The 27,529-nt window shown below is 44.2% G+C and overlaps 1 protein-coding gene across 3 annotated transcripts in view; it reads right to left on the reverse strand.

The window, feature by feature from the left end:
* Positions 1 to 539: 539 nt before the first annotated feature.
* Positions 540 to 27,529, reverse strand: part of CNPY1 (canopy FGF signaling regulator 1) — a 130,822-nt gene continuing 103,832 nt past the window's right edge. For all 3 annotated transcript variants that reach the window (XM_053608889.1, XM_053608890.1, XM_053608888.1), the window contains exons 3-6: positions 17,123 to 17,326; positions 15,275 to 15,371; positions 10,936 to 11,021; positions 540 to 561 (exon numbers count right to left, since the gene is read on the reverse strand). In XM_053608889.1, coding sequence (XP_053464864.1) covers positions 10,984 to 11,021; positions 15,275 to 15,371; positions 17,123 to 17,326 — 339 coding nt within the window. In that variant the 3' untranslated portion in view covers positions 540 to 561; positions 10,936 to 10,983. The remainder of the gene's footprint in view (positions 562 to 10,935; positions 11,022 to 15,274; positions 15,372 to 17,122; positions 17,327 to 27,529) is intronic.

The raw sequence follows: 27,529 nt of genomic DNA on the forward strand, positions 1-27,529 counted from the left end.
TGTACATAAATGTTTGTTTCTTTTACACTTAAATGTTGATCTGAAGGATTTTTTCAAGCAGCTTTGTTACTCATTGTATAGCACTACCAAAAATGAAAAAAATAAATCTTCCGCTTCTCCCCTGAAACATTCTGTTTATGTGGTTTGGGTTTGGATTTTATATTATTGATAACATAACTCTTTCCCTGTTTCCTAAAATGCTTTATGGACTTCTTGTAATTTCACCAAGAGTCTTCATCGTTTTAGTAAATGTAGTCAATTAATCTTTTGGAAGCAGTTTAGGATGAAATCTCTGCATTAGTACCCACTTTAAGCCAAGTGCTAACGTGGAGAAGGTGGGAGGCTGCGCGACCGGGCCGTGTATTAAACAGAAGCTCATTCGCAGTGTCGCCTTGGACCAAGTGCTCGGCCGCTCTGTGCTCCAGGCTCCTCCAAGCAGAACTGTCCATTTCTGTTTACTTCAGAGCAGACATTCTGAAGCTGGGCCTGTGAACTTGGGTGGGAAAAATTCATCCTTCACTATGCTTGGTGTCCACCTGAAATCAACCAGTTCTTTTCATCCTGAAATAATCATCAGACCATGGGGAATTTAGCAGCACCCGCGACGTTGTGGCCACAGATACGTTACCATCAAGGACACAGGCATCTCCGAACATCATCTCTGTTCACTAGTTCAGAATTTGTCAACAGACCATATATTTAACTTGTTATTAAATATATTAGTAAAGAGAGACACATCACAATGAAAATATATAGTTTTTTAAACTTTACTGATTTCCTTGTGATCCTGCATATTTTATGCATTTAAATATATTCACCTTAGAGGGCTATGTCCATCAGCATCCATAGCCCTCCCAAGCTGCCAAAAGGACCTATGGAATTAAAAAATGTTAAGAAGCTCTGATTTACAGGAATGTGGTTTGCCAAAAGTACGACGGGCTCTCTAGGGCAAAAAAGGGAGAAAAGGCAAGTTCAAAAGCAGTGTTGTTACTACAACTGCAAACAATCAATGAGCAGGTCTGAGGAGAAAGGCTGAACCCCACGGCATCACCCTAAAATTATTTGCATTCAAAGGTGTCAGTTCCTGGGAGGAAAGCTTCTGATCCACCTGCTCCTAAGAGCCTCTGGCTCTGCTAGAGATGCGGGCACCGCCTTTGCAGCACAGCCGAGAGGTCTGCACATTCCCCTGGTTTCGCTGGCCTGACCCGCCTGCAGCCTGGGGCCCTCCGCTCTGCCCCAGCACACCTCGGAGGCCCGTCTTCACCGTGGTGCCCTCCAGCCTCTTGTTGCCACACATGTTCATGCCATGATCTTTAAGAGAGACGTCACCGTGGACAAGCCCACATCTGACCTGTCCTAATGAGCACAACAGTGCTGCCCAGAAAGACCTGGTCTTCAGGAAGGAAACGCTTCAGTGCTGACACACCATGTCCTGCTGCCTCCCAACGTCCGGCACCAAGCCCAGCAACCTGATCCTGCCAATGTCCTGCTCCCATGTTGGAACTGAGGGCAACAGGGATTGGCTCTGTCCACTGCCTTTCCAGGGAGGCCCTTGGCCCTTGGCAGCAGGGAGGCCCAGGCCTGGGGTCTTTACCCGTCTGAGAGGCACCCCAGGGAGGCAGGAATCTAGCCTTTGACCTTGGACCCACAAGACCCTAGGTTATTTATTCATCCACAGGTGCAGAAAATAATGGTATTTCTGTGCACAGTTCTGAGGAAGAAATAAACCATGCTGGGGGGGACTGTGTGGACTGTAAAGCCCTGTGCTCACACTGGCCTTAGCAGGAGCCTGCGGCCTGCTAAGGAGCCCTAGAAAGCGGACTTTGAGAGCAGAGGTTCCCTTGTGTTGGAGCTGAAGATGAGGGGATTCCCAGGACAACACTCACCTGCTCCTCACTTAGGTAAGGGTGTCAGGTGCACTGGGAGGGCTTGGCTAGCATTATTGGAAGTGTGGGTACGAGTTTCCCTGAAACCTTCCTGTAACAGTGAGAAGCTTCAGCAGGACTGGCAGAGCCTTGGCAGCCCCAGCCACGGCCCCTACTGTTAACTACTGTCACTCACTGTGGCTCACTGTCACCCACTATTGGTATCTGTTGCCCACTATCACCCACTTTCACCTATTATCACCCACTGTTGTCACTGTAATGCATCGTCACCTACTATCCACTGTCACCCATTGTTGGCCACTGTCACTATCACCATCACCCACTGTTGCCCACTATTGGCCACTGTCACCCACTGTCACCACTGTTGCCTACTGTCATCCATTCCCAATACCAGTGCTGTATGTCCTGGAATGAGACACTTACACCCATACAATTCTACCTGAAGGAAGTTTTCTTGAATTTGCTAAATATAAGATTCACTTGCAAAGATTAATATCTCAGGCTGGGTGCAGTGGCTCACACCTATAACCTCAATAGTCCTGGGAGGGCGAGATAGGAAGACCACTTGAGGTCAGGAATTTGAGACCAGCCTGAGCAAGAACAAGAACCCATCTTACAAAAAATAGAGAAACCAGCCGGGTGTCATGAGGGGCACCTGTAGCCCCAGCTACTCAAGAAGCTGAGGCAGGAGGCTCATTTAAGCCCAAATGTTTGAGGTTGCTGTGAGCTATGATGTCACAGCACTCTACCCTGGGTGACAGAGTGCAATTCTGTCTCAGAAAAAAAAAAAAAAAAGACTGATCTCTGTCTTGCTCTCAATAATAAAATCTTGAAAATAATCTAAATAAACTAATACAGGAAGTTAGTTAAATAAACGTGACATACATATAAACATGGAGTAAATCCTTTGTAGTCATTAAACGCTACATTGTATAATAATATTGAATGACATGAAGGGAAATTTCCAACACATGTGTTTGTAGGTATGTATGTGCCTACCCATGGATTCAAACAATTATCTGGATGATGGGATTTGGGAGAATTTAAAATTTTCTCTTTCCTTTTTTTTTTGTAGAGACAGAGTCTCACTTTGTCACCCTCGGTAGAGTGCCGTGGCGTCACACAGCTCAACCTCCAACTCCTGGGCTTAGGTGATTCTCTTGCCTCAGCCTCCCGAGTAGCTGGGACTACAGGTGGCCGCCACAACACCCGGCTTTTTTTTGTTGCAGTTTGGCCAGGGCCAGGTTTGAACCCACCACCCTCGGTATATGGAGCTGGCGCCCTACCCCCTGAGTCACAGGTGCCGCCCCAAATCTATATTTTCTAAATACATGCATTGCTTTTTATTTTTCAGAAGATACAATTTGTTTTGCATTTTGGGGGGGTCTGGTTTAAATAAAGAAGCACAAGCTAAGGAGGCTGCTGGGCATCTTCCTCTGCAGTTTTCCTGAATGGGGAAGATGGGTGGCAGAGCACGCCACCCACTCTGGGCTGGCCCACGAGAGCTCTGAGCCACCTCTGCAGGGTCAGAGTTCCGAGGGGTCCTACCAGGGGCCCAAAGGCCACCTGCTGCAGGGCAGGGCAGGGGAGGGCCATCTCCAGGCAGGGCCAGGAGGCCCGTAGGCTACCGTGGGTTGGATCTCTGAGGAATCTGCAGGAGGAGGACCTGAAGGAATCTGCAGGAGGAGGACACTGGGTGGGTGTGAGGCTGGGGAGGCCCGGCCTACCCCTGCTCCAACAGCCCTGCTCAGAAGCTCATGTGAAATCATGAGGAAAGAACCCACTGCCCAAGGATCCTCAGTTATTAGCACATGTTGAGGACTCTCCTCTGCTGGGCCCTTGGAGGGGACGCAACCAGACAACACACTGGTCACAGGCACCTAAACAGATACAGGTTAAAAACTCCAATGGAGTCAAAGAGATTCCATCTCCTCTCAGGCAGCCCAGTCACCCAGCACGGTAACTCTAACTTAGCAAGTAAAAATGAAGCTGTTTCTCCCTGCTGAAAGTCAGTAAATACAGATGACAGGGTCTTACAGTCAGTGACTGCATTTAGCTTGAAGTTCAATAATGCCCCTCATCCAAGCCGTGGGCTGACCCTCAGGTGCATACAGTGGTGTCCCAAGGGAGGCCTGGGAATTCCCAGTACTCTTATTCCTCCTGCAAAACCAAGAATTGACCCGAGCGCAGGAAAGTTCTCTGTTACACCTTTGGGAACACTCGCAGGCTGGGGGGAGGGCAGCTTGAGAGCCATGTTCAAGGTGGCCAGGGAGGGACTGGAGGGACTGGAGGGGCCCCCTGGTCTACCCAGCAAGTGTGGATTCTCCCTGATCTACCCCAACAAAGAGATTCCAAAGATGTCCACTATTTCCTCCCGTCATTAGAGCTCTCAGCCTGGCGTCCTTCCATCACTCCAACCCAGCCACTGGCCAGAGAGCCACTCCCCATGGCCAGTTCTGTGGCGGCAGTGTGTTAGCGTCCCCTCCCTGCTCACAGCTAGGGCTATTTGGTCTCCAGTCCACCCTGTGAACCTCCAGGGCCCCGAGTCCTGCCCAGCTCCAGGAGAGGCTGCCCTCTGGATTACAAATCCCAGTTAACTCCCCATCCCAGGCCCCTCCTTGCCCGTCATGCCTGGCCTGGCTGTGGGGGTGTCCCTACCCCACGGCATTCTTCATGTCTTCGTGGGCACCCACGCAGTGCTTCCTTAGTATCTGCTCACAGAGCAGAAGCCTGGCAAGGCCAAGGGCTCACATACAGATGCTGAGAACCACAGGCATCCAGGCCTCTGGGCTGGGTGGTCAAGAGGCCACTAGGACCTAAGTCCTATGTGGGCAGTGTTAACAGAGAGGACCTGAAAGGGAGAAGGAATTACCCAAATCCACCTGGGTAATTCACATCCAGGACAGACCGATGTGCTTGGCCCCGCATCCCAGTTACCAGACCAGACCTAACCCCCACTAGGCCCCGGCCCTTTCTCTGGGGAGTCTACAGGAGAGCTCCCCAGACAGTCTCAGAAGACCAGAACACACAGGACACTGAGACCTAAACATGACTCTCGGGTTCCCCACTCAGCCCAGAGAGCCCCGAGCTGTGCTGGGTTTTCCGAGGCACAGATCAGTGTGAGGGAGGTGGAGGGAGGCCCGGCTGGACTCCTCCTGCACACGCGCTTTGTCTGTGCCTCGCAGGTGTTGGCTCCTTAAGAACCCGTGTTAACCGGGCTAAAGACAGCCTGCTCAAGGGAGGCCAGGCGAGGAACCTCCTCACCACAGACAGACAGAGTCCCCACCCTCACACGGGCGGCTCTGAGCAGGGAGGCCAGGCGAGGAACTCCCTCACCATGGACAGACAGAGTCCCCACCCTCACACGGGCAGCTCTGAGCAGGGAGGCCAGGCGAGGAACTCCCTCACCACGGACAGACAGAGTCCCCATCCTCACACGGGCAGCTCTGAGCAGGGAGGCCAGGCGAGGAACTCCCTCAGGACAGACAGACAGAGGGGCTGCCAGCCACGTCCCCACCCTCACCACCATGCCCAGGGGTCCAGGCTCCATCCTGGTGTGGCATCTGTGGACAGTGTGGGTGGCACGTCTGCTCCCTCGGCCCCGGCTGCTGTTACACAAGGCCGTGGTCCCGCCTAGGGGACAATGCCCACCATCCAGGACCCACCACCAGTAGCTGAAAAGAAGGCACAAAAACTCAAGACACTGGCTGGGCATGGTGGCTCACTCCTGTAATCCCAGCACTCTGGGAGGACAAGGTGGGTGGATTGCCCCAGCTCATGGATTTGAGACCAGCCTCAGCAAGAACGAGATCCTGTCTCTAAAAACAGCCGGGCATTGTGAAGAATACGTGTAGTCGCAGCTGAGGCAAGAGAATTGCTTGAGCCCAAAGGTTTGAGGTTGCAATGAGCTATGAAGCCACAGCACTCTACTGAGGGCTGCAAAGTGAGACTCTGTCTCAAAACAAACAAACAACAACAACAAAAAACCCTTAAGATGCTAAGATCTGCCTAGGTTTGAGACATGACCATCAGATAGAATGAAAAGCGTTTCTTAAACATAAAATAATCAGCTGCTTTCTTAAGCCCCGGCAGACGCCTCCCATTAGCACAGCGTCTCGGGTGTGACTGCATTTCCAGGTGTTTGTGTCCTGATGGCTTAGCCCTCCCTTCCAACCTGCTCCTCGCTTTCTACAGAAGGACCTTGCTTTAGGGATCACCGGGGGCTCACAGGAGTCGGGGAGTTTCCCAGGGTATCCGAGCTCCGCCCAGGCATGGCTGGCCCAGATCTCAGGAGGGGCTGGCCAGTGGGGTCTCCAATCTGGCCCAGGTGTTAGCACCTGCAAAATACACACAATGGGGCTAGTTTGCAGCACCTCCTGTTCATCTTTGGGGGGTACTGCTTCAAAACACACACACTGGTGGCCCTTTAATCTTAGGGCATTAATATTTAATCAAAGCTTTAATTGCATATAAAGGCAGTTAAGGGGTGTATTTTTACTTAAATGTCTAATAATTCAATAACACTTACTGAACCGACATTTGCATTAGATTTCTCTCTGTTTTAAAAGCACATTGCTTTAAGTAGGGTCCATTTTTCACAGCCTATATTTTGCCCTCCACTCTTGCCTATGAACCATATGGCATGAGGCGCTTCATCCCTGCCCTCTGATGAACAGAGTCATAAAGATCCCTTCCATCAGACAATGAGAATGGCCTGATTGAAATCTTCTCTTTCTGCTGACATGGTGTCACCTCCAGGATTACAGTCACCCTGTACTGGCCGATATCAGAGGATGTGCTGTAGAGAAATTCCCACTTGTTCAGAAAGCTGCTGAGGCAAACCTTAATATGAGATGTCAGGAGCACATCCTAACTCTTCAGGTGCCAACCCTGCTATTCACAAAGTTTGAAGTTGGTATTAATATTTTAACGTGTCGCTTACAGGCACTTCTTGAGTCCCAGCCATGCTTCGGTAGCTGACATGAGGCGTCTGTGCTCCGTTATGTAACCTGTACTCCTCAGATATTGGTGCATTAACATTCCTGAGAGGAGGAGAAAGCTACTGGACTCCTGTCAGCTCTCGGAAGGTTATGTCTGCTTGGAGCAGCACTGCAGACTGCCACTTCTGTGACTCCACAAAGCCACCTACCCCGGGGCTTCCTGGGAGCAGGGCTATCTGTTTCATTGCTGGCTTCACTGCGTTGGGCTTTTTACTCAGTGCTATTATGTTTATTTTGGGAGGAGATACGATTTGATCCACGGTTTCTAGGAATCCATGTTCCATAATAATGACACATATGATAAGATTCTAATGTATTTCCAGCGTAACCTCATAGCATTTTTGTTTCCAGCAACTTCTAGAAGATTCTGTTTTACAAAGGTCTTGCTGTTATGAGGTAGAATATTTTTAATGTTCATTGTAATTTAGAGCACATTTTCTTTTTCATGAAAATCTTGAGATAATTCTCCAAGAGATGGAGCATAGGAATGATTTATTTTCTTTAAGGAATTAAAAAAATGTCCAGGTACTTGTTCTCCGAGACCTCTGCCTTAGAGCAATTGAAGCTCTGGCCAACTCTCCGAGCCCACTCTTGCTGTGAGTGTGTGTTGTGTGCAGGTATGTCTACATCTCTGTTTCTTTCCAGACAGCCATCCACCTGCTGGGGGACTTTGCCACAGAACTCAGAAGGACAGAGGCTCATGGGACACCCAAGAATCGTCTTTACCAACTCTCCTTCCGACGTAAGGCCTCACTTCTCCGAGGTGCCCACGCAGGCAGATGAGCCAGTGTGATGTCAAGTATCACCACACCTCTGCTGCTCCCAGCAGATGGTGAAGAATAGGCCCTTTCTCCTCAGCAGGTTCATGTTTAGGGAGAGGGGCAAAAAGTTAAACTCCAATAGAGAACAATGTCATTTATCGCATCATTCCTAAGTCACATCAGCGCGATGAATCGCTGCCACATTTCAATTTTATTTATTGCATTTGATCTTGTTATCCACTTTGTATCAGTGTCTTGCTGTAAAAGCAAATAATCTGAAGGAATTTAAGAAACTTATAAAGGGGAATTAAATTACAGGTAAATAACCTTAACAAACGCACTTGGATCTAACAGGTCCATTTTGATTGTGACAATTTAATGTCACTGTTATTTATATCTCGGTATCAAACTATGCCATGTCCTATTGAGTGGGTTTCAACACATTAGCTCACAAATTTGTATCAAATTTTAACACGGACCACAAAAATCACATCAAAGAATGGCTTTTTCTCATAAACCATTACAATCTGAATTTTGAGATTAATATGTAGTTCAAATTTTTTATTTAGATAAAGTTAGTACATGCATATATGAATAAACATCAAGCTAAACTGAGAAACAGATGTTAAAACTATAACCAGCTGCTGACTATGTTTCAGGGCTTGTGTTCGTAAAGTATTGATCTTTCCCTCATGAGACTTTGGTTCAGTCCCACTTTCCAGTCCTTAGTGAAATGGAGCCACTGGTCTTGGCTTATTCTAGCAAACAGTAATCCACAAAACAAACAAAAAAAGACACTGCGTGGCTGCCAATTTGGTCTTGTCTTTATGGAGAACAGGTTCACACATGTCTTCCTGGAGACCCTGACAAACCATCTTATAAACGCACAGTTTGGAACCATCTAGCCTTGAACCTGACTTTTCTCCTTATTATTTTAATACTTGTTATGCCTCCACCCCATATTTCTTCAGGAATTTTTCTTGGACCTAGAATTAGGTAGCTTTTTATCAACTCTAAGAGTTTTCTCTCATACCCTAGGGATACTTTGTTTCTTTTGTTTTTGAATTTTGAGGTTTTTTCCTGGCTTCTATTGTTATTTGGGGGGTCAACAAATGTCATTTGAAAGGCAGGAATGTGGCGAGCAAAGACATCAAATTGGAAGCTTCTCTAGCTCATTACTCTTTATTGGCAAAGCAGGGTGACCTGACAATGACCCAGAGGGAAACCTGTGAATCACAGCAGACTTAGGAAAGTCAGTGGTTTGTGTATTATCACTTATGTGATTTTAATCGGTAACCTAGTAAATGACAAATATTTAAATGAGCTTAGCAAGTTTGATCTGGAAAAAAGTCTGGCAAGAAAAAATATAGAAGTCATGAAAAATCTTGTAAGACTTAAGACCATTTTTTTACTGAGAAATAAAAACAAAACAAAAACCACCTGGAAAGCCATATTTAGCAAAGCCTTAGATGTGCCTGGTTCTTTCCATTCAAAGCAAAATACCTACATCAAGGAAAACCATCCTGGTGGGAAGAAGGTAGCCTCTCATGCCTGTTCAGGCTACAAATGGGAGCCCACATTGTCTTAACTTCTATGATTCTCAATAGTGTTGTCTATATTTGAGAATTTTTAAAGATTGCTAGTGAGAGTGCAAAGGCCATGCAGTAACAGGTCCACTGTTACAACTCTCAGATTCATCACAGAAGCTTACTCAGTGCACAATTCTCGCCATATTCTCCTGAAGGTCTCTACCCTGCTAAGAAATAACGTTCCCTGTTAGGATATTCACCAAGAAAGCCCAAGTTAGGAAAACGTTTATGACCTAACTATTTCAAATGACAAATTAACCTTAGATAGATACATTTAAACAAAGATACACAGACTATGTTTTAAATAATAATTTTACTACCCTACTGGAAAAGAGAGCTAATTATCCTTAAATCTTACATACCCTGCATAGCAGCTAGCGTGCAAGCTCGGTGTGTTTTGTAGGGTCTAGAAAACTTAAGCAGTTGCAAATATATCAAAAACACACACATTTTCTGTTTCTCAGATAACTAAGTGATGTTACCTTAAAAACCTGACTTTTAATAAGAGGCGGGGGGTGTGGAAATCTCTTCCCCTTAATTTTGGTAAATTTTCCTAAATGTACAAGCTGTTTCCTGCGGGAGTCAGCTGAGCCTTTCCCAGGAGCAGGGGGCTTTCTAGGCAACTGCGTAGTTACAGGGCAAACAGTTTTAGCCTTTAGAGCAAGAATTTGCATCACCCGACCCTTTCAGTTCTCACCGACAAGAACGAGAATTTCTTCTTAAAAACAGGCACAGACTATCACCTGACATTTTAAGTAATTAGGTCCAATTCCACTGAATGCAAATTTATCAGAGATAACAAAATATTCAAGAGTGATTGTTACTATACTACGTATTACGTTAAGTGTGGTCAAAAAAGTAATTTCCCCCAGGTTCCACCCCTCTTTCATCTCCACACCTCCAAAAAATGTCCCTATAGAAGAATGATAGATTATTTAGTAGTAAAATCTACACATTAAATGTTAGCCGAAAATGTTTACCAAAAAAAACAACAAAAACCAAGAGAGTTCAAACAAAGCACAGCCTTAGTGTGTTCTTTCAACACGTGATGTACTAATAAATCAGCTTTCTAAATCATCTGAGCTCAGAGTTCATGTTCAGGAGAGACCAACATGATTATTGTTCACTATAAAATATCTGTGATTTTTTATGAATTCCACTAAATTTTAGAGATGAGGAAGTTTTTAAACTTGTGGTTTCTAGAAATTTAAATTTCATTTCTGATTAAAAAATAAAATATGGGCTTGTTTCTTTAACCAACAACCATATCTAACCCAGAAGACCAAATCTGGAATTTGTTGACATTTATTTTCTCAACTTTGTGGCCAGTGAAGTGTTTGAGAAATGCAATCAAGTTCTTATCAAATGGTGTCTGCAACACCTACCTATGTGCATACACCTTGCTACAAACTATTTGCTGCACTTTATGAAAGCTCTATTTTGTTTATGAAACGGCTTCACTTTTCCCCCCAATCCTGAATAAAATGCTTTATTGCCAAGCCTGTTTTTTATCAAAATCTGCAAAGCTAATTTAAGTTTTACATACTCCTTGGTTTCACTTATAGAAAGAGCCATGGTTTGTCATGATGCCAAACAACAGATTTTCAAAAAAAATCATAGGAGACGAACGTAGTATAAACAACAGACAGAATTTCTAATCACGAAAGACAATATACCAACATAAAACGCAGGCATTGACCTTGGGATGTGACTTTACTCTTCTCTTACAACTAGTAGCACGTCATTCCTAGAGTTCAGTATGATTAGGAGAAATTTCACACAGATCTGGAAAAAAAAAATTAAATAGCATCACTACCACATTAAGTACCAGCCCGTTGAGTCACTTACACTATGCAAAAAGTACATTCTGATAGAAGCATATTTTTGGAACTTTTACTATGGAAAATTTCAAATATAGACAAAAGCAGAAAGAAGGGTACAGCTGTACCCCACAGCCTTTCCACAGTGACCAGGCCCTGCTGTTCTTGTCTCCTCTTTCAATCTTTTTTAAAGCAAGGTCATTTCACCCACAGCTCTGGGAGTATTTTAAGATCTGCTTAGAGACACTTTGCAGCTTGTGAGGGCACAGCACACTTGGCCTTGAAGCCGATGACCAGACAGGAAGCTAGATACTCGGACACACACCACTTTTCCAACTGGAAGCAATTAGTGGAATCACTATTGAAAAAGGCTATGGATTATTCAGTGAAATTATTTATCTAAAATAGGCGCGCTTTTGATAGTCATCATATCAGAATTTAATACCCCTGTAAGCGTTGAGAGAGCTATACTAAAAGGTACACACGCTTTTGTACCTTAAATGTGGCTAAACGTTTCTAGATACTTGATATTGTATTCACATATTGCATTCAAAACGGTTACATTCGCAAATTCATCTGTCATGATGTTTTTAAATGTTAAGATTTGATATCAAATATCAAATCTTAACATTTAAAATATATTTCTGTATTTATATGTATACCCTCACACAGTCTATTTATCAAATACCTCCACAAACACCAGAGTATTCACCATCTGCAGGGATATGTCCGTACCCTGCGTGGAACACAGCTTACTTTTGATCATGGCCTTACATCATATTAAGACTAACTATTTTCACTTCGAGACATCAAAGTCACAATTTGGAGAAGCCTGGGTTATATGCTACGAGATACTCCACCAAAAAAATCTAATGAACGTACTTTTAGTTTTTTGCCTAGGAAAAGAGATTACCTGAAGAATAACCTCCCATTACTCTCATACTCGAAGAACAGAGTGTATTTGATCATTTTGATTCTGTCCAGTGTATAAAATCATAATGGTACCCACAGAGTCATCTGCAAACCTATAACCACTCATTGGGATCTTTTTTCTACTTATCAAAAATATGACATGTGTTTATGAAAATCTCACGGATGTTATTTTTCAATTCAAACACAGTTATCTGAACTTTGACCTATGTTTTCTCTATTTCCTTCCACTTATTTCTGTGTGGGGGTGGATGTTAGAGCCTTCATATTTTGAAGATTCTGTAAACGTGCCCTTACCTGTTTATGTGTAATAGTAATAAATTAGTCACAAATAAGTGAAATGATTAGTAGTAAAAAAGCAAAATTTCACATACAAAGTATAGGAAGGAACTATACTTCCAACAAAATCTCCAGTTTTACAAATATCTGTTTTCTAAATAATTATTTATCTTCCTAAAAGCAATATGTGAATATCTTAATAGCTCAGTATAGTGTCTTGCATACAATATACGCTCAGTGAAGAGTTATCTTTTTTTTTTTAAAGCATGACAGTGTGGAATTGTTTATTGACATAGAAAGTTATCCATGATATAATGCTAAATGACCCCATGACTAACCATGGCTACAGATACATACGTTAAAATGTCGGTAGTGATAGGTTATGAATGATTACTGTCTTGATAACTCTGTATTACCTGAATTTTTAAAATAATAGCATTTATTTATTATTTCCTGACTTCAACATTATTTATTTCCAGTTTGAGAAAAATCTAGACATTAAAAAGATCTTTTTCCCCATCACAAAACTTCACTTGAACAACTAATTTTGGCATACAGTATTTGATTGAACAATATTAGCAATTATCTTTTAATGTACAGTTTTACAGCCTTCGACGTGCACACAGATAGGCACAGTCACATCTTTAGAACGTTTACACTGTGGAAAGCCTGTCACAGCAAAGCTCTTACATATGTGGTATGATGGAACAAGGTGAAGCCTTTACAGAGTGTGAGTGTCACGCTCTATTAGGAAATGCACTACTTGTATTTTGGATTATGTTCGAGTGCATCTGGAGTTTTTCTATGATGCAAAAGTGTCACCTTTCACACGCTTGTCTCAAACCTTCCAAGGATGCTAAAATACAGTTCCTCTCTGTTGCTATGTGGTGCACCCGAGTTTTTATCACGGATGTGTTGCTTTAGCTTTTTCTTGCAAAACTTTTTATGTCTGAAAAAACTCTCTTCCTTGTTCCTATGCTGTTAACTTACTTCAACAGTAGTTGTTTTTGCTGGGCGGAGAAGGCTAGTCTCTTTTTAGAACTAATTTATTCTCCGTTTTTAACTTGTGAATGGTTAGAACATCCATAAATAAGTTTCATGAGGAAACGTACCTGAAAGGGCTGGCCCACCTTGCTGTGGGGCCGCCATTGGCAGCTCAGCTCAGAGTGGTTCCCTTTACTCAGAGTAGTTCTGTTCAAAGTGGTAAGTACCTAATCCATTTTTTTTATTTATTTATTTTTTATTGTTGGGGATTCATTGAGGGTACAATAAGCCAGGTTACATTGATTGCATTTGTTAGGCAAAGTCCCTCTTGCAATCATGTCTTTATTTATTTTTTTTTTATTATTATTTTTTTATTGTTGGGGATTCATTGAGGGTACAATAAGCCAGGTTACACTGATTGCAATTGTTAGGTAAAGTCCCTCTTGCAATCATGTCTTGCCCCCATAAAGTGTGACACACACCAAGGCCCCACCCACCTCCCTCCACCTAATCCATTTTTAAAAGATCAAATGCCAATTGTCTAACTATCCTTTATCTTATACTAGCAGTGTTGTACATATCTCTTGCTATTCCTGAAGCTTGTACTTTCTCTAAAGTTAATGTTAATTTCATTCTAATGATAGAGAAGAAATGAAGATAGGCAGTAGTTAATATCATTGAATTTAGGTCATATTGCTGAACTTGGGAGCAGAGTCTTTCCTAGAATCTTATTATTTGGGGCAACTGCTGCCAGAACATTTGGTGAAACTCAAGTCCTTTTGGAACATTTGGGTGTTCATGGAGCAAATAATTTGCATTTTGTCATAGATGGTGGTGGCATGTCCAAATTCTTTATGAGGAAAAAAATAGGAAAACAAATATTTCAAATATCGTTCATCATGTTTTTGATTATACCTTAATGCAGATAACACATCTCTGAATTTTTTGAAAAGCTTCAAAAATATGTTTTGGGAAGTCGTGGCTATGATCATCACAAATTCCTACATATATACCGGACATCAAAGAAAAAAAAAATCGGAAACTCCTGAGGAAACCTGACTCCATCATGTCACTGCACTCTTTCAAAAGCTCCATTAAAACTACATTTTAAATAGAAAGCAACCCAAATTTGCCTGTTCTGCTAAATGTGGACTTTATGTCCTTCTAAAATAACTTTTAACAAAATAAATATTTGGGTACAAATGTGCAACAACCATTATTCTAAGGGCTTTGGCACTAAATTTGATATAAGGATCTTATATTTTATTGTAAACAACTGCTAACTACTGACTGTTGCATGACCCCATTGCCTGAAAGTGTTCCATTGGCTTTAACTCACTGTCTTTACATGTCCATTTATTTTTTTCCCAAAGTTACTTTAAAAGAATGTACAATTTCTACCACATTCTCATAAAGGTATTAAACTAGTTTTTAAATGATGGGCCAGGATGACATCTTTCAACTTCATGTATAGTAAATAAAGTTCGGCTCATTTTTCTAGCTTCTAAGTGTTAGGTATGTGTTTAAGAATATGAGTCAAGTATTACTTTCCAGCCTCTAAGCCAGAAAAAAAAAATGTTATGAAATTGATACAGAAAAGGAACCTAAAAGCTTATTACCCAGCACCCCTCCTCCAACCAAACAAAAACACTTCAAAACTTTCTTACAATATTAAAATCCCACCTTCTGCTGGTGTAGTGACTAAGTCATAAAGTGAGAGTCTCCTCTCCTGGTCCAGAATAGACAATTCCATCCCTAAAAGTTTTTAAAAAGCTGGGGCTTTGCACCCATCTAATCCTGAATGAGAACAGGGTCCACTACAACCGGAAACTGAGAAGGCTTGAATTTGTTTCAAATGTGGAGGAAAGACAGTGAAGCCACATTGCCTTGTGGCTCACATAGTGGCATTTCTGCTGAAGCAGAGGTGGTGGAGCCCTGTGTCAGGGCTGTGGGCTGCGACAGGACTGCAGCGGGGGAGAGGGAGCGAGAGCGAGGTGGCGGGTCGTGCTACATCAGACACAGTACCTGATTTCTCGCTGCACAGCCTGTCAGCGAGATGGCCTGCCTCCCGGGTGATAAGGGAGAGGATTTCATCTTCATACTCTTCTATTATAGTTTCACACTGTAGAGACACAATAACAACACATGAGTACAGAGGCACACTGGAGGGGCACCTTGTTAGGAAGGACTTAGCAACATTTTACTAGCTAAAAAATTGAAACCATGTGGTTAAGGTGGTCCTCGTTTCTTAGCCCTTTTGGTTTACTACATCACTGCATGGCATTCACCCGCTTCCCTGAATGTTAATTGCATCATTTTCCTGGGACTAAACTAAATGATTAGGCTGCTGAAAGATGCGGGAGGCTCGGGAGGAAACCTGGCTCTTTCTGTTTGTTTCCCCTCCTGAAACTAGAATGCAAACCCCAGGAAGAAATGGGCCTCCTATGTGGCTGAGCTGAAAGTCTTAGTTTTTTAAAAATTAAATTAAAAAAGTACTTTAAAGGACAAAGGTCCTTGAAATAGTTAAGCCAGTTTTCTTCAGATTTAACATAATAATCCATTTTGTGGCTTGAAAGTGTGAAAACAATTAAGCCTCCCCAGCAATCAAAACAAATGCATCTTCAATTTCACTGTGGAGGACAAGCTTGACAGTTAACTTAGGGGAGTTTCTCTTCAGACCATTTAGAGATCCATCCCAAATTTCACTTCACTTTCCCCCCCCAAAATGTGACATTTCAGAGAAGAGGGAGCTCAGATTCGCTCTTGCCTTTGAAAATCTTAAATTCTAACTGGAGTATGTTTCTTTGTTAAAGAACTACCAGATCACACTTTTAGGCATTGTGAAGTTGCTGAAAGGCGCTCACTAGAGACTTGTAAATCATTTTGAGTTCATTAAGCAAGACTCATAAAATTTTTAAACGACATTTAAAAATATTTAAATTCAACTTTAATGTGTTTATTTAAAACCTGTGAGACACAAACACGTTTGCTCATTGCTATTCCTATTCAATGATACTTTTAACCCTGATTTATTGTCCTTACTTTTTAACTAAAATGAAATCTTCAAAAGTCAGCTAAAGCCCTTATTTCAAGGTTTCAGCATGCCTGACATTTTGGGCAGTGTGTGAACTTATTAATACATTTTTAAAACAGGCCTGCCCACCACTTCGGCTGATTCAACAGTGTTGAGTAAAATGAAATATATTGCAGTATGTTTTGCCAGGCACATTTGAGAAAGCCACAGGCCAGCGTTCATGGAAAATAAATATTCTACTGGAAGGAAATTTGGCATTAAGCCAACTATCATACCTAAGCCTTTGTTTAACTTAGTTTGTGCTAGAATACTTGAATTAACTCAGGAAAAAAGTCTCTCTCCTCTGTGAAGCCTTAGGGAAAAAAGGGATGATTGTGCCACCCCCCCACCCCCACCCCCCGTCATTTGGCTATAAATATTCGAAAATGACATTCGTTTTAACTTGGATCTTAAGCTAGAAACTGCAGCCCCCGATTCCTTATATGGGACCCCGTGAAAGACCTTCCTGGCAACATCACCAACAGAGACCATTCCCAAGTCTCCACATGAACAAAATGCTTTGAGCAAAGGATTGTGCAACAGTGTTTTCAAGTCCCTGGCATTTGTGAACAGTGGTTCCTCTAAAATATCACTTAAATGTCTCTGTTAATCACCATAAAATATCACAACCCCTTCAGGGTCTCTAAAGGGAAGTCACTAAAAGCATGGTTAACACTTACAAAGCAGCAGAGGGCAAAGTAAACAGGTGCATTTTGATGTTCAGTGTCTTGAAACTCAAAGACAAAAAAGAGTAGCAAACAACAAAAAGAGGACCCCAAACGTAAGGTTCATCTGCTTACCGCAAATTTCAAAGGTCTGTAAGCATCAGAATAAAAATAGAATTTTTTAAATTCTTTGTATATTTTTTCTCCTTTCCTTGGAGCAAATCTCTTGAAAGTTCTCCCTTTGGTCACTGGGTCTTCTTCAAGCTTGTAGTGGTTCATTCGCTCACAGACTTTATCCAAGAGGTCGGTTAGGAACGCCTCGGACTGGGCCAGGGGCACCTGGAAGAAACTCCAGCAAGGAGACTCACTTCAGAGACCTTCCTGCGAGCAGCATGGATACATCACAACGCAATCCCCAGGCGCGAACGTGGACTACCTTCCTAACATTTACACAATGTAAGAGGTTGGCTCAAATTCTCGTTTTAAAAAGTACATACACATGAAAGTGGTTAGGAAAAAAACTTACCTTCAGACTAGAAACTACACAACTATCCTACACGCATATGATCAGCTGTGAAAGTCATCGACCATACAGAGTTAAGCTCCAAGCACAGAGAAAGGCTTTTATCCATAGAGGAAGAGAGAGCGCGAGCTCAGGTCTGCTTTCAGAACTCCCCTGACTTCGGTGAGGAGTTGGAGGAGCCAGCAGTCCTGCCTTCCTCCGGTCGCTTCTCTGGGCCGCCGGTCCCCTCGGCGCTGGTGGCCGGGCCGGGGGCAGCGGCCAGCGAAGACGCGGCCAGGAGCCCCTCTCCGCGCGGGCTGCGCTCCGGGACAGCTGGTGCCCGGCCCGCGCGCCCCTCTCCCTCCGGAATCCGGCCGGGAGGCCGCAGGACGCGGGGCGCGGGTCAAAGAGCACCCCTCGCCCTTGGTAACCGAGACAAAAACTTGTGGGCCGTCTAGACGGGTCAAGGTGCAGGATGCTGCGTCCCCGCGGCTCCTTCCGGAAGGGGGCGTGGAGCCGCCAAGGGCGCCCGGACCGCGCGGCAGCCCGCGGCCTTTGCGGGCCCTTTCCCTCTCCACCCTCTGCTGATCAAAGTAGGAAGTTTGCTTGACAACCATAGTGAAAGGGGCTGAATCGCAAATGAACTCGATTTCGGCAGTGTTGATATATCCAGCCTCCATTGTCCCCTTTCAGACGCAGTATGAACCCTTCCGGTGCCAACGACCGCGCGACATTCACAGGCGCTCGGGGCGCACAAAGGGTCTCCGCGCTTCACCGCCATCTGGCCACAAATCTGATCAGCCGCAGCGGCGGAATTAACATGAAAGCGCAGGGTGGTGGGTGTGCGTCTGTGCTCTTTAAATCTAGGTTCCATTATAAGCCACCCGGTATCACCACTGTTGTCCCCACACTTTCAATAAGGAATCAACTTTGTAAAAACATTTGAAAAGAAACTTGGGAAGAGGGAAATGGAACACCGCCACCGATTCACGATCAACTGCGCTATCACGTGCACAGGTAATAACATCTTTCCTTCCTCCCCCAAACCTGAGTTTCGCTGGGAACTGCTTTCAGGACTCACGCATTCAAATTTGCAGTTAGACTGTTAATGCAACTAGAACCCACCACCACATTTACCTGCTAAAATACCAAGTTTTTAAGACTCTCAGTGTTTTTAATTTTTAAAAATGTCTGCAGTCAAAAACTGTACTGTGCCAGTGGCTCACACTGCACGTTCCAAACACGAGCTGGTTTTATTTATGCTTTGATCGTGCCTCTCAAGCATTATTAGTTTTAAAACACATGTAACACACAATACATAAATTAACAAACCAAACAGAAAATCTGTTTTTCGAATTTACAGATATTAAGAATTAAACGTGTCATTGACCACTGGAGAAAGTATAAAATACAGAGATAAATTGTTAAGTTACAATTAAGAGATAAATTCTTAAGTTACAATTAATCGACACAGATCATTATCAGAAAGATTAGCCCCCCCCAAATGCATGTGCTTTAAGTATTATACTCTTAAGAGACAGATACAAAAGATGTTCATAGTAGCTTCCGGATGCCAACGAAGCATTGTTTTCCTCGAAAGTAAAGAGTAGATTCTTTCCTTTAAAAAATCTAACTATAATCAAGAAATCCATTCTCTTTCCCTCCCCCACTACCTTCCGCATCTGAAAACTAAACATACTTGACTACATGGGGGTTGGGAAGGCAGAAATGCCAGGAGGCCAGTATCTGCTGCCCGGAGAGGCTTTTACCAACTCAGTCCCCATGGAACACCAGCCCTGACACAGCCCAGAGTGTGGAGTTCATGTTGAGTAGAGGCCGCTCTAGAAATCGCCCAAACATTACGAGCTGTTTGCAAAACTTGCTGGACATAAAAATTTTGAGCGAAATTGTGATTTTGGAAGGCCTTTCTCAACTTACTTTTGAGGGCCAGTTGAAAACAGTCCCCCCTCTATGTGACAACTTTACACCTAATGAGGGATGGTTTTTTTCCCCCTGATTTTGAAAGTATAATTTTACATGTTTGAACATAGTGCCTATTGTGCCTGTTTTTAACACAAATACGTTATTTCAAGGAATGAATTTCTCTAACTGGCTGGCTTTTTGATGTAATTAGCTAGCCTTCACAGTAAATGTTCTTTAAAAGTAGAAAACAGATAGCTCAGAACCACGATGTTCACTGAACACAGGATAGGGAGAACGGCCAATATGGAATGAGTAGAGTTCATTTTACAAAAGATTTAAAATATTTTGACCTTAAAATCCCAAAGCATCAGATTTTTTTGAGGAAATAGTTTAGAAAAACATGCTTATACATCACAGTTCTTTATACATTAAAATGTACACAATTAGAATTTAAAATGATGTCACTTGGCTGAACTGCCTTCAGGAAATTTAAAGACCCTTCATGGAATAATTGAGCCTTTCTCTCTGAGAGTGTTTTGATTTTTAAGACTGCAATAAGTAGTGGGACCAGTGGAATAAAGCTAAGTCCGTCTTTCTCTGCTGTGAAGATGTTGAAAAGTGCTTGTCAATAAAGCATCTCCTATTGAAATCTTACAGGAGCCTTGCCTCCGCCCTCCAGGACGACTCAGAGACACTAACCTCATTAAAATATGAATAGAAAGAGAGAAAACTGACTCTCGGGCACGATTTTCTTATTTGCTGTTGCTTTTACACACAGACTTGTTTGCTACAAGTTAGAGATATAAAAATGGTCTGTGATAATTTCAGTACTATCTTGGAGGCCCCCAATCAGAATAAATCCTCACTTTCTCATTTTTGAAACTCACCCCTAACTCTAAACCATACTTTTGTGTGTCGTTCTGGTATTTCCGCCTTTCTTCAGAGCACGGCTTGCTGTGTGAGCAATGGGATGGGCTACCTGTGTTCCAACCTTAAAACGGAAAAAGGTAGTGGAAAGTTCTGGCTTTGGTGTCTCTAGAAAACTGGGGCCGGGGAGTTTATTACACACATCTATGACGGCATTTTAATAACAGTCAATTACAGGACGCTGCCGTGTTTGTTCATTAGTGTGTCTCTGTTAATCTTGTAGCAAATTTCTTGCTGCATAGCTATCCCAACCAGGCAGGAATACCATTACATTATAGCACACAATTGCCCATGAAGACCCTTGATGTGGTGTGTCTGCCATGACAGTCTGACAGTCTCCAATAAATGTCACTTATCTTTACCACTATTTTGGAGTGTCCTTCAGATGTGAAACCAGTACTTAACTTGTTTAGTGACTGATACTTAATTTCACATTATTGCAAAGATTTTCTTTCTAGAGGTTTAATGTAAAATTTTAATTGCATCGTAGCAAATATTGCATCCAGTTTAATCACTAACTTTTCATCCATAAAAATTGAAATCACTGCTGATATTAGTTAAAAGTCAATATTTAGAAGTGAAAATTCAAAGCTCCTTTGCTTTAGGCTACAACAGGGGAAGTATGAATTCAGAAACTCTTGTAAGCTGATGAGATATATAATTAGCTTTTATGTTAATTGACTGCTGTGAGTTTGTTGTATGACACTTCTTCATATAATATGCAAATAGCACTGGCTGTTTAGTTTTCTTAGACAATATAATTAGAAATCTAAAGAAGCTCATATCGGTGAGAAATAACCAAAGGTTGATAAGTTTCCAGTGTTCTATATATAAAAATGAATTGCACCTGGACTTAATCAGTGAGATTTCAGGTAGCTTTTTATAAGGAGCCAAAAACAGGTAACATGTAACAGAATTAACATTAGCGCTTCCAGTTACCATCAAGTCTATGTTTAAACAGGTGAATTTGTGCTATTCATAAAAACTTGGGAGTAAACACACAAAGATTTTAGTACAATTGACCACAAACTATACAGTACATTTTGTCTCCTATAACTTCAATAATGGAAATAAGTATTCTTATTGAAAAGAAAATATTTTGCAAGTGTTTCTTGTTACTTACAGACATATATCAATTATGTAGGTTGTAAAAAAGAATAGTAATAAAAATAAGAACAATGTGACTTTGGAGGGAAACTTTTCCAGAATTTGATCACTTATTATTTTTTTTTTTAATCCTGGAGCCTATTTTCAACTTAGTGGCAAAAAGGGAAAAAATTCATAATGGATCAGCATTAAGGATTTCCAAATGGAGGTCATCTGGCTCAATTTGACTTTCTCCTGAAGTTAAAAAGCACCTTTCCCTTTCATCATTGAATACAAAAGTGGCCCAGCCATTTGATTTCCCATTTTAAAAAGTATTCTCCTAGTTTCAAAAAAGCTCTTTAATTGCAAACATTGTAGATAAAATGAAAAGAAATATACAACTACCCACATGAAAATGCTGCAAATTTTCAACCTCAGTTTAAAAATCTTCTCAGTGAGGGCCTTGGACGCCTGATTCACAATGTGCTTCGCCCCCTGGTTAGCACAGCTCTGCCCCCTGGTTAGCACAGCTCAGAAGGAGTTCGCTGGTTTTGAAAAACACCTAATAAGAAAAAGTGAGGGTGGCAGGAAGGGCAGAGGCGACACTTCTGCAGCCTAAATGGAGCCTGGTGTGAATTCACTTGTTCTCAACAAATATTGACTGAACCCTTCTAACATCAGGCAAATACGTTGGTCTAACTCAGACATTTTTTTTTTAAACTCTTCTGTGATGCCATATAAAAATTAAAATAAAATTTTTGAAAAATAATATGTGCCCAGTGGAGGTCCAATAAGCATTAATTGATGAGTGTAACCCTTTGTCCATTGAGCTAAAGATTAACTTTAGTATAATCTGTTTCTTTGTTTCATAATTTGCTGCCTGGGGAAGATCTGCATCTTTCATTGTCTTGTTACTGAAAACATAAAGGTCATCTGCTTAGAACCACCTCTGCAGGGCACTTGCCCAAAGTAAAAAGGGTGAAAAATCCCATTTTTGGAATCTAGTAAGGCACCCTCCATCTTTGTCTTCTGGATACTTGTGGGCAAATGGCAACATTTCCTCGTGAAACATTAGATATCTAGGAAGAAAAAGTGTAAATGAGTAGGATGAAGAGTTCAGACACTCTGGGTGCCTCGTGGCACACAGGCCACACACACACACACACACACCCGCACATTAATGAGGGTGTGCACAGGCAGGGATTATGCAGAAGGGGCCAGCTGGCCTTGGAGCTGACAAGCAAACCAGAGGACATCGTATGGCTCTTGCGTAGGGGCAGAGACGCTTGGACAGAGGCGCTGCGGCTTCCTGACACTCTGCTCACCCTGATGGATCACAGGGCAGTGCCACAGGAGCCCGAGCCGAACCTCAGCAGAGTGCCCGCTCACCCGGCCTCCACACCTCAATCCTGGGCTTAGGCCCAAGCTCCCAGGAACTCTACCCCGTCCAAGAACAGGCCTGGCTGATTTGAACAGGGGGCTGTCCCACCTCCCAGACCACAGGGCCAAGCCTGGAGACACCTGCTTCAAGAAATCTGACACCACTCCCCCAACCCCCAATCAGGGAAAGGACACCTGAGGGGCCTGCGGGCAGCAGACCTCTATGACGTGAGTACCTCAAGTCCTGTTCCAAAACAGACAGTCTTGAGCTACAGAGACAGACCAAACTGTGTGTGGCGTTACTTTGGGGACATGAAGATGTTCCATGATTTCTTCAAGGTCCTGTCTATCCAGGCAGCAGGTGTCAGTGAGTAAAAATAGTAGGAAAAAAGAGGAGAAAGTCCAGATCTAGATGAGCTGAGACCTTTCTGCAGCAGAGAGGACAGAGCCTCAACAGACATACCTTATTTCTTGGTCCCTAGTGGCTAGAAAAACAGCTCCTCCAAAACATCCTTCAGTTGGAAATGGTGACACATCGCTTGATTTCTTTTTAAAAACATACAAAAGGTGGGGAAAAGGTAGAATAAAACAGTGTGGCTTGTACCAGCCCCACAGGCCCCACTCTTCTCCCTTCAGAAACATTCTGGGTGGGCGTCCACCTGGAGGGAGTGTGGGCAGGCATGTGGGCACCTGGTGCGTGTGTTCCCTCCTCTTTGATGCAGACCGTAGCATCACATACACATCCAGTCATTGCTTCATCTTTCTCACTGGGCAGAGCTCAGGGCTGAGACCACAGTTAGGGCTCTAAGGCAGCCACCCACTGCCCAGTCTCTCGAGAACTCACACTTGGGGCAGCTCAGAAATTCAACCCACTCCTATGGACACAGAACTGCCCTCGGCAAAGAACACTAATGCCGAGGGCAGTTCCCAGCTATTGTGTGAGCGATAGCGGATTATTGCTGGGACATTTGTTAAAAATCAATGTTGTTGTTTTAGTAAGAGTATTTAAGATGTTTGGAGGTAAAAGTGATCCTATTCTATCCCCCAAACACTAGTATTGAATGAGATGGGACAAGTGTTTTTAGCCCCCACCCCCATGAGGACCCTGGATATGGAAGGGCTTGGCCATGACAGGGACCACGCACTTTCTCTCTCCATTCCCATTGCCCCAGCAACACAGACCTTAGGGATGGATGAGACCTGAGAGACCCCCCACTTGTAGGATAAGGAAACTGAGGCCTAGAGAGGAGGTCATAGGTAGAGATGAGAGAAACTCAGCACAGTGGGCTCCTGAATGTAGCCCCCAGGGCCCCTAGAAGGTTCTGTGACCTTACCGGAGTGAGGGTACCTTGGCCAATGCGTGGCTGAGTGGGAGGCTCGTGAGGCAGGGCAGGATCCCCTTCTTTAGTTCAGAGAACCTCAGAACTGATGTTCTGTCTTTAGGAAATGTCCTCATCCCAGATGGGCGACTGGCCACTCCCTGGCCCTGCCAGGCACGCTCTGTGTTTCTCCGGTGCCTGCCCCTCCTAGAATTGCAGCAGCCCTCCTGAAAGCCTGGGGTAGAGCTGTGGCCCCATTGCCTCTGCTGGCCCAGGGATGGCCTGTGGTGACTGCTGTGTCAGCGAGGTGCCTGGTCTTTGCCACCCAGGGTGCCCTACCCCACTGGCCTTTCACTCTAAGACTGAGCCTGCCAGTCCCCAGAGCACTGCCTCCTAATCTACTGCTGGGGCACTGGCTACATGCCATGCCTTCCACCAAATGGCCAGGCAGGGCCACTGGTATAGGCTGAGTTTTGTCCCTCCTCCCCAAATCCATATATTGGCATCTTAATGCTCAGGACCTCAGAATGGGATTGCATCTGGGGATAGGGTCTTTAAAGAGGTGAGTAAGGTTAAATGCAGTCTTTGGGGTAGACCCTTTTCCAGTAATGTCCTTATAGGAGGAGGCGATGAGAACACAGACACAGAGAGACACGCAGTTGACCACATGCGGACACAGGTAGAAGACGGCAGCTCTAAGCCAAGGTCAAGGCCTCGGGAGGAAATGAACCTGCCTGCACCAGATGCCAACTTCCAGCCTCTAGAACCAAGAGAATGCATTTCTATGGTTCAGGAGACCTCTGTGGAACTTGTCACAGCAGCCCCAACTACATGAGCAGTCACAGACCATGAAGTCCTCCAGCCTCCAGCCCTGCTACCTGCAGCCCAAGCCCAGGATACCGGACCTTACCAAGGACAAAAGACCGGGGGCTGCCAGAGAGCCCAGTCACGACGGCCAGCCCCACACGGAGCAGCGTGGAGCCTGGAATGCACCTGTACCCTCCTGTAACGACAGTGCATCCATGTTTCAGCAGAGTGGGGGCCCTGGGCCTGCGTCTGCTTGGACACCAGATTCTAATCCAGCTTCAGTTGTCTCCTGACCATGCTCAGGACAGCTTTATCTTCTCGGCTTCCAGCGTCCTTTACTCTAACGCTGAGTGCTGATAACCTCCATGCTCGCATATCTGATCAAGTTAGTGACAGATGGGAAAGTCCTTCCAGGTGTCTGACGCAGACACAGAGGTGGAGTCTTTTTATTATCTTCTCTATCACGGGCCGTAGTCAGCTTAGATTTTAAACACCTTTAAATGGACACAAATTTGAGAAGCACAGAATAATTTTTGTCCTCTCCAGATGGGTGAGAGGGAGGAGAGACACCATCCTTCATACGTCTGAGACGTGAGGCACACCGGCCCCCTCGGAGGCAGGAGGCCTTGCCTGTAGGCCCCTTCTGCCAAGCCCCTTTGATTCCGACTTTCTCAGAGGCCACCAGGGGATTAGATCTCAGTACACACAGTGTGGTCCCTAGGCCAGCACAGGCTCCCTGGAGTCCCTCCACGCCCCAGGTGGTGTGTGTGCCCAGACGAGCTGTTCTAGGAGGAGGAGGATATGGCATGATGAGGGGTGGGTAGCGACCCGCGTCGCCTGGACTGAAAAAATGCCTGTTCTCAGACCCAGACGGTACAAAGACAGCACCTTGGGGAGAGCCAGACACCCCAGTACTGTGATGAGTGCCAAAATAAGTGAGACTCAGTGACATCAATTAGGCCACATAGTTCCAGGACGGAGACCCGCCACTGAGGCTCAGAGAGAACTGAGAGCCGCAGAGGAGGGTAAACGGCGTCTCAGCAGCTCTTGCTGCCTGTCTTAAGAGTTCAAATGTGTAATATGTTATTAGCTGAAAGTTTCCCAAAATTACTTAGCTGGTTCTCTGCGCCATTGTCTTCTGTGCTGTATTTCGGGTCTTCTCCAGAACACACCCTGGGCAGGTGCGGTGTGTCTAGGGTTTACACTGATTGGGCAGCACCAGGAGGCGCTCCTGGGGCCGAGAAGCCTGTGTGACAGCACGTCCCTCCACACAGGCCACCATGGTAGCTCACGCTTGAGGAAGACATGCCAGAAAGAGAAAGGGGTCGTGTTTTTTCCAATCTGCAAAATTCAGGTCATTCTAGAGCCAAACCCAAGCAGTTTAGAAACAGTTTTTTTTTTTTGTTTTTTGAGACAGAGTCTCACTTTGTCACCCCTGGTAGAGTACCGTAGCCTCATAACTCACAGCAGCCTTAAACCCTTGGGCTCAAGTGATTCTCTTGCCTCAGCGTCCAAGTATCTGGGACTACAGGCGCTCGCCACAACACCCAGCTATTTTTAGAGATGAGGTCTTGCTCTGGCTCAGGCTGGTCTTTAAACTCATGAGCTCAGGAGATCCACTTACCTCATAGAAACAGTTTTTAACACTTAAGATATTGCGTCTTCTGGCTCAGAACTTTCTTTGTCTCAGAAATACTTAATTTTGAGCAAGTTGTGATCGCACGTGTTATTACTTCAGGTGCAAAGGGGGTAGGTCATCTAACTCTTGAAGTATCTGAAGAAATGACCACACCTCACTCTGCAGCTAGGAGAGCGTCACCTGTGCCTTCTCAGATTGCCCAAGGACTCCTGTTCCAATTCTGGGCCTTCTATGCTGGCCTTGACAGAATGGGCATAAAATGGGAAGAACTGATCAAGCCCAAACCCAATGTGCAGAGAAAAAGAGGCGAGTTATACATTGATGCTGTTCTTGTTAAATAAAATCTTTTTATTTTGTTTCATTTGCCCCATGTAGGGCCATTGCTGTCCGTGAGTCACCCTACAGCAGTCTGTTCACAAGCTGGGCATTCAATAAAATGGTATTTTTACTCATGTAATAGAATTCAAATGTGGAAGGAAGAAAATCCACTCACAGCCATAGCACCTGATGAATCAGAGGCCCCTCCCAGCCTCTGCTCCCGTTAACTCCACTGTCATCCATGCCAGGCCACGACAGAGCTGCTTTTTACAGACCCCTTCTGGTGTCCCGTAGCTCTGCGTGCTCATTGGTAACAACCACGTGCTCGATGGGGGTTCGTGGCTCAGCTCAGAGTTCTTGGTGGAACATTCAGGGTATTGACAATATTTTTTTAAAAGAGTGGAGCTTTTTTGTAGATGTGGTGGTTTTCCCCTAGTTACACTTCTTTCTGGGGGCGTATTCCTAACTGTGAGATAACGAGGTCACCTTGACATACATTCCCCTGTGTTCCTCCCAATGCACAGAACTGTGTTCAGCTGGTGGGGAGACGGCGGTAAAATCAACTATAACCCAAGTCTCAATACAAGTTGCTTGAAGGTTTTCTCCTATGCCAGTGAGGAGTGGCTGGGACAAGGGCCTCT

This window comes from Nycticebus coucang, chromosome 11, assembly GCF_027406575.1.
Source record: "Nycticebus coucang isolate mNycCou1 chromosome 11, mNycCou1.pri, whole genome shotgun sequence".
NCBI classification, from domain to species: domain Eukaryota; kingdom Metazoa; phylum Chordata; class Mammalia; order Primates; family Lorisidae; genus Nycticebus; species Nycticebus coucang.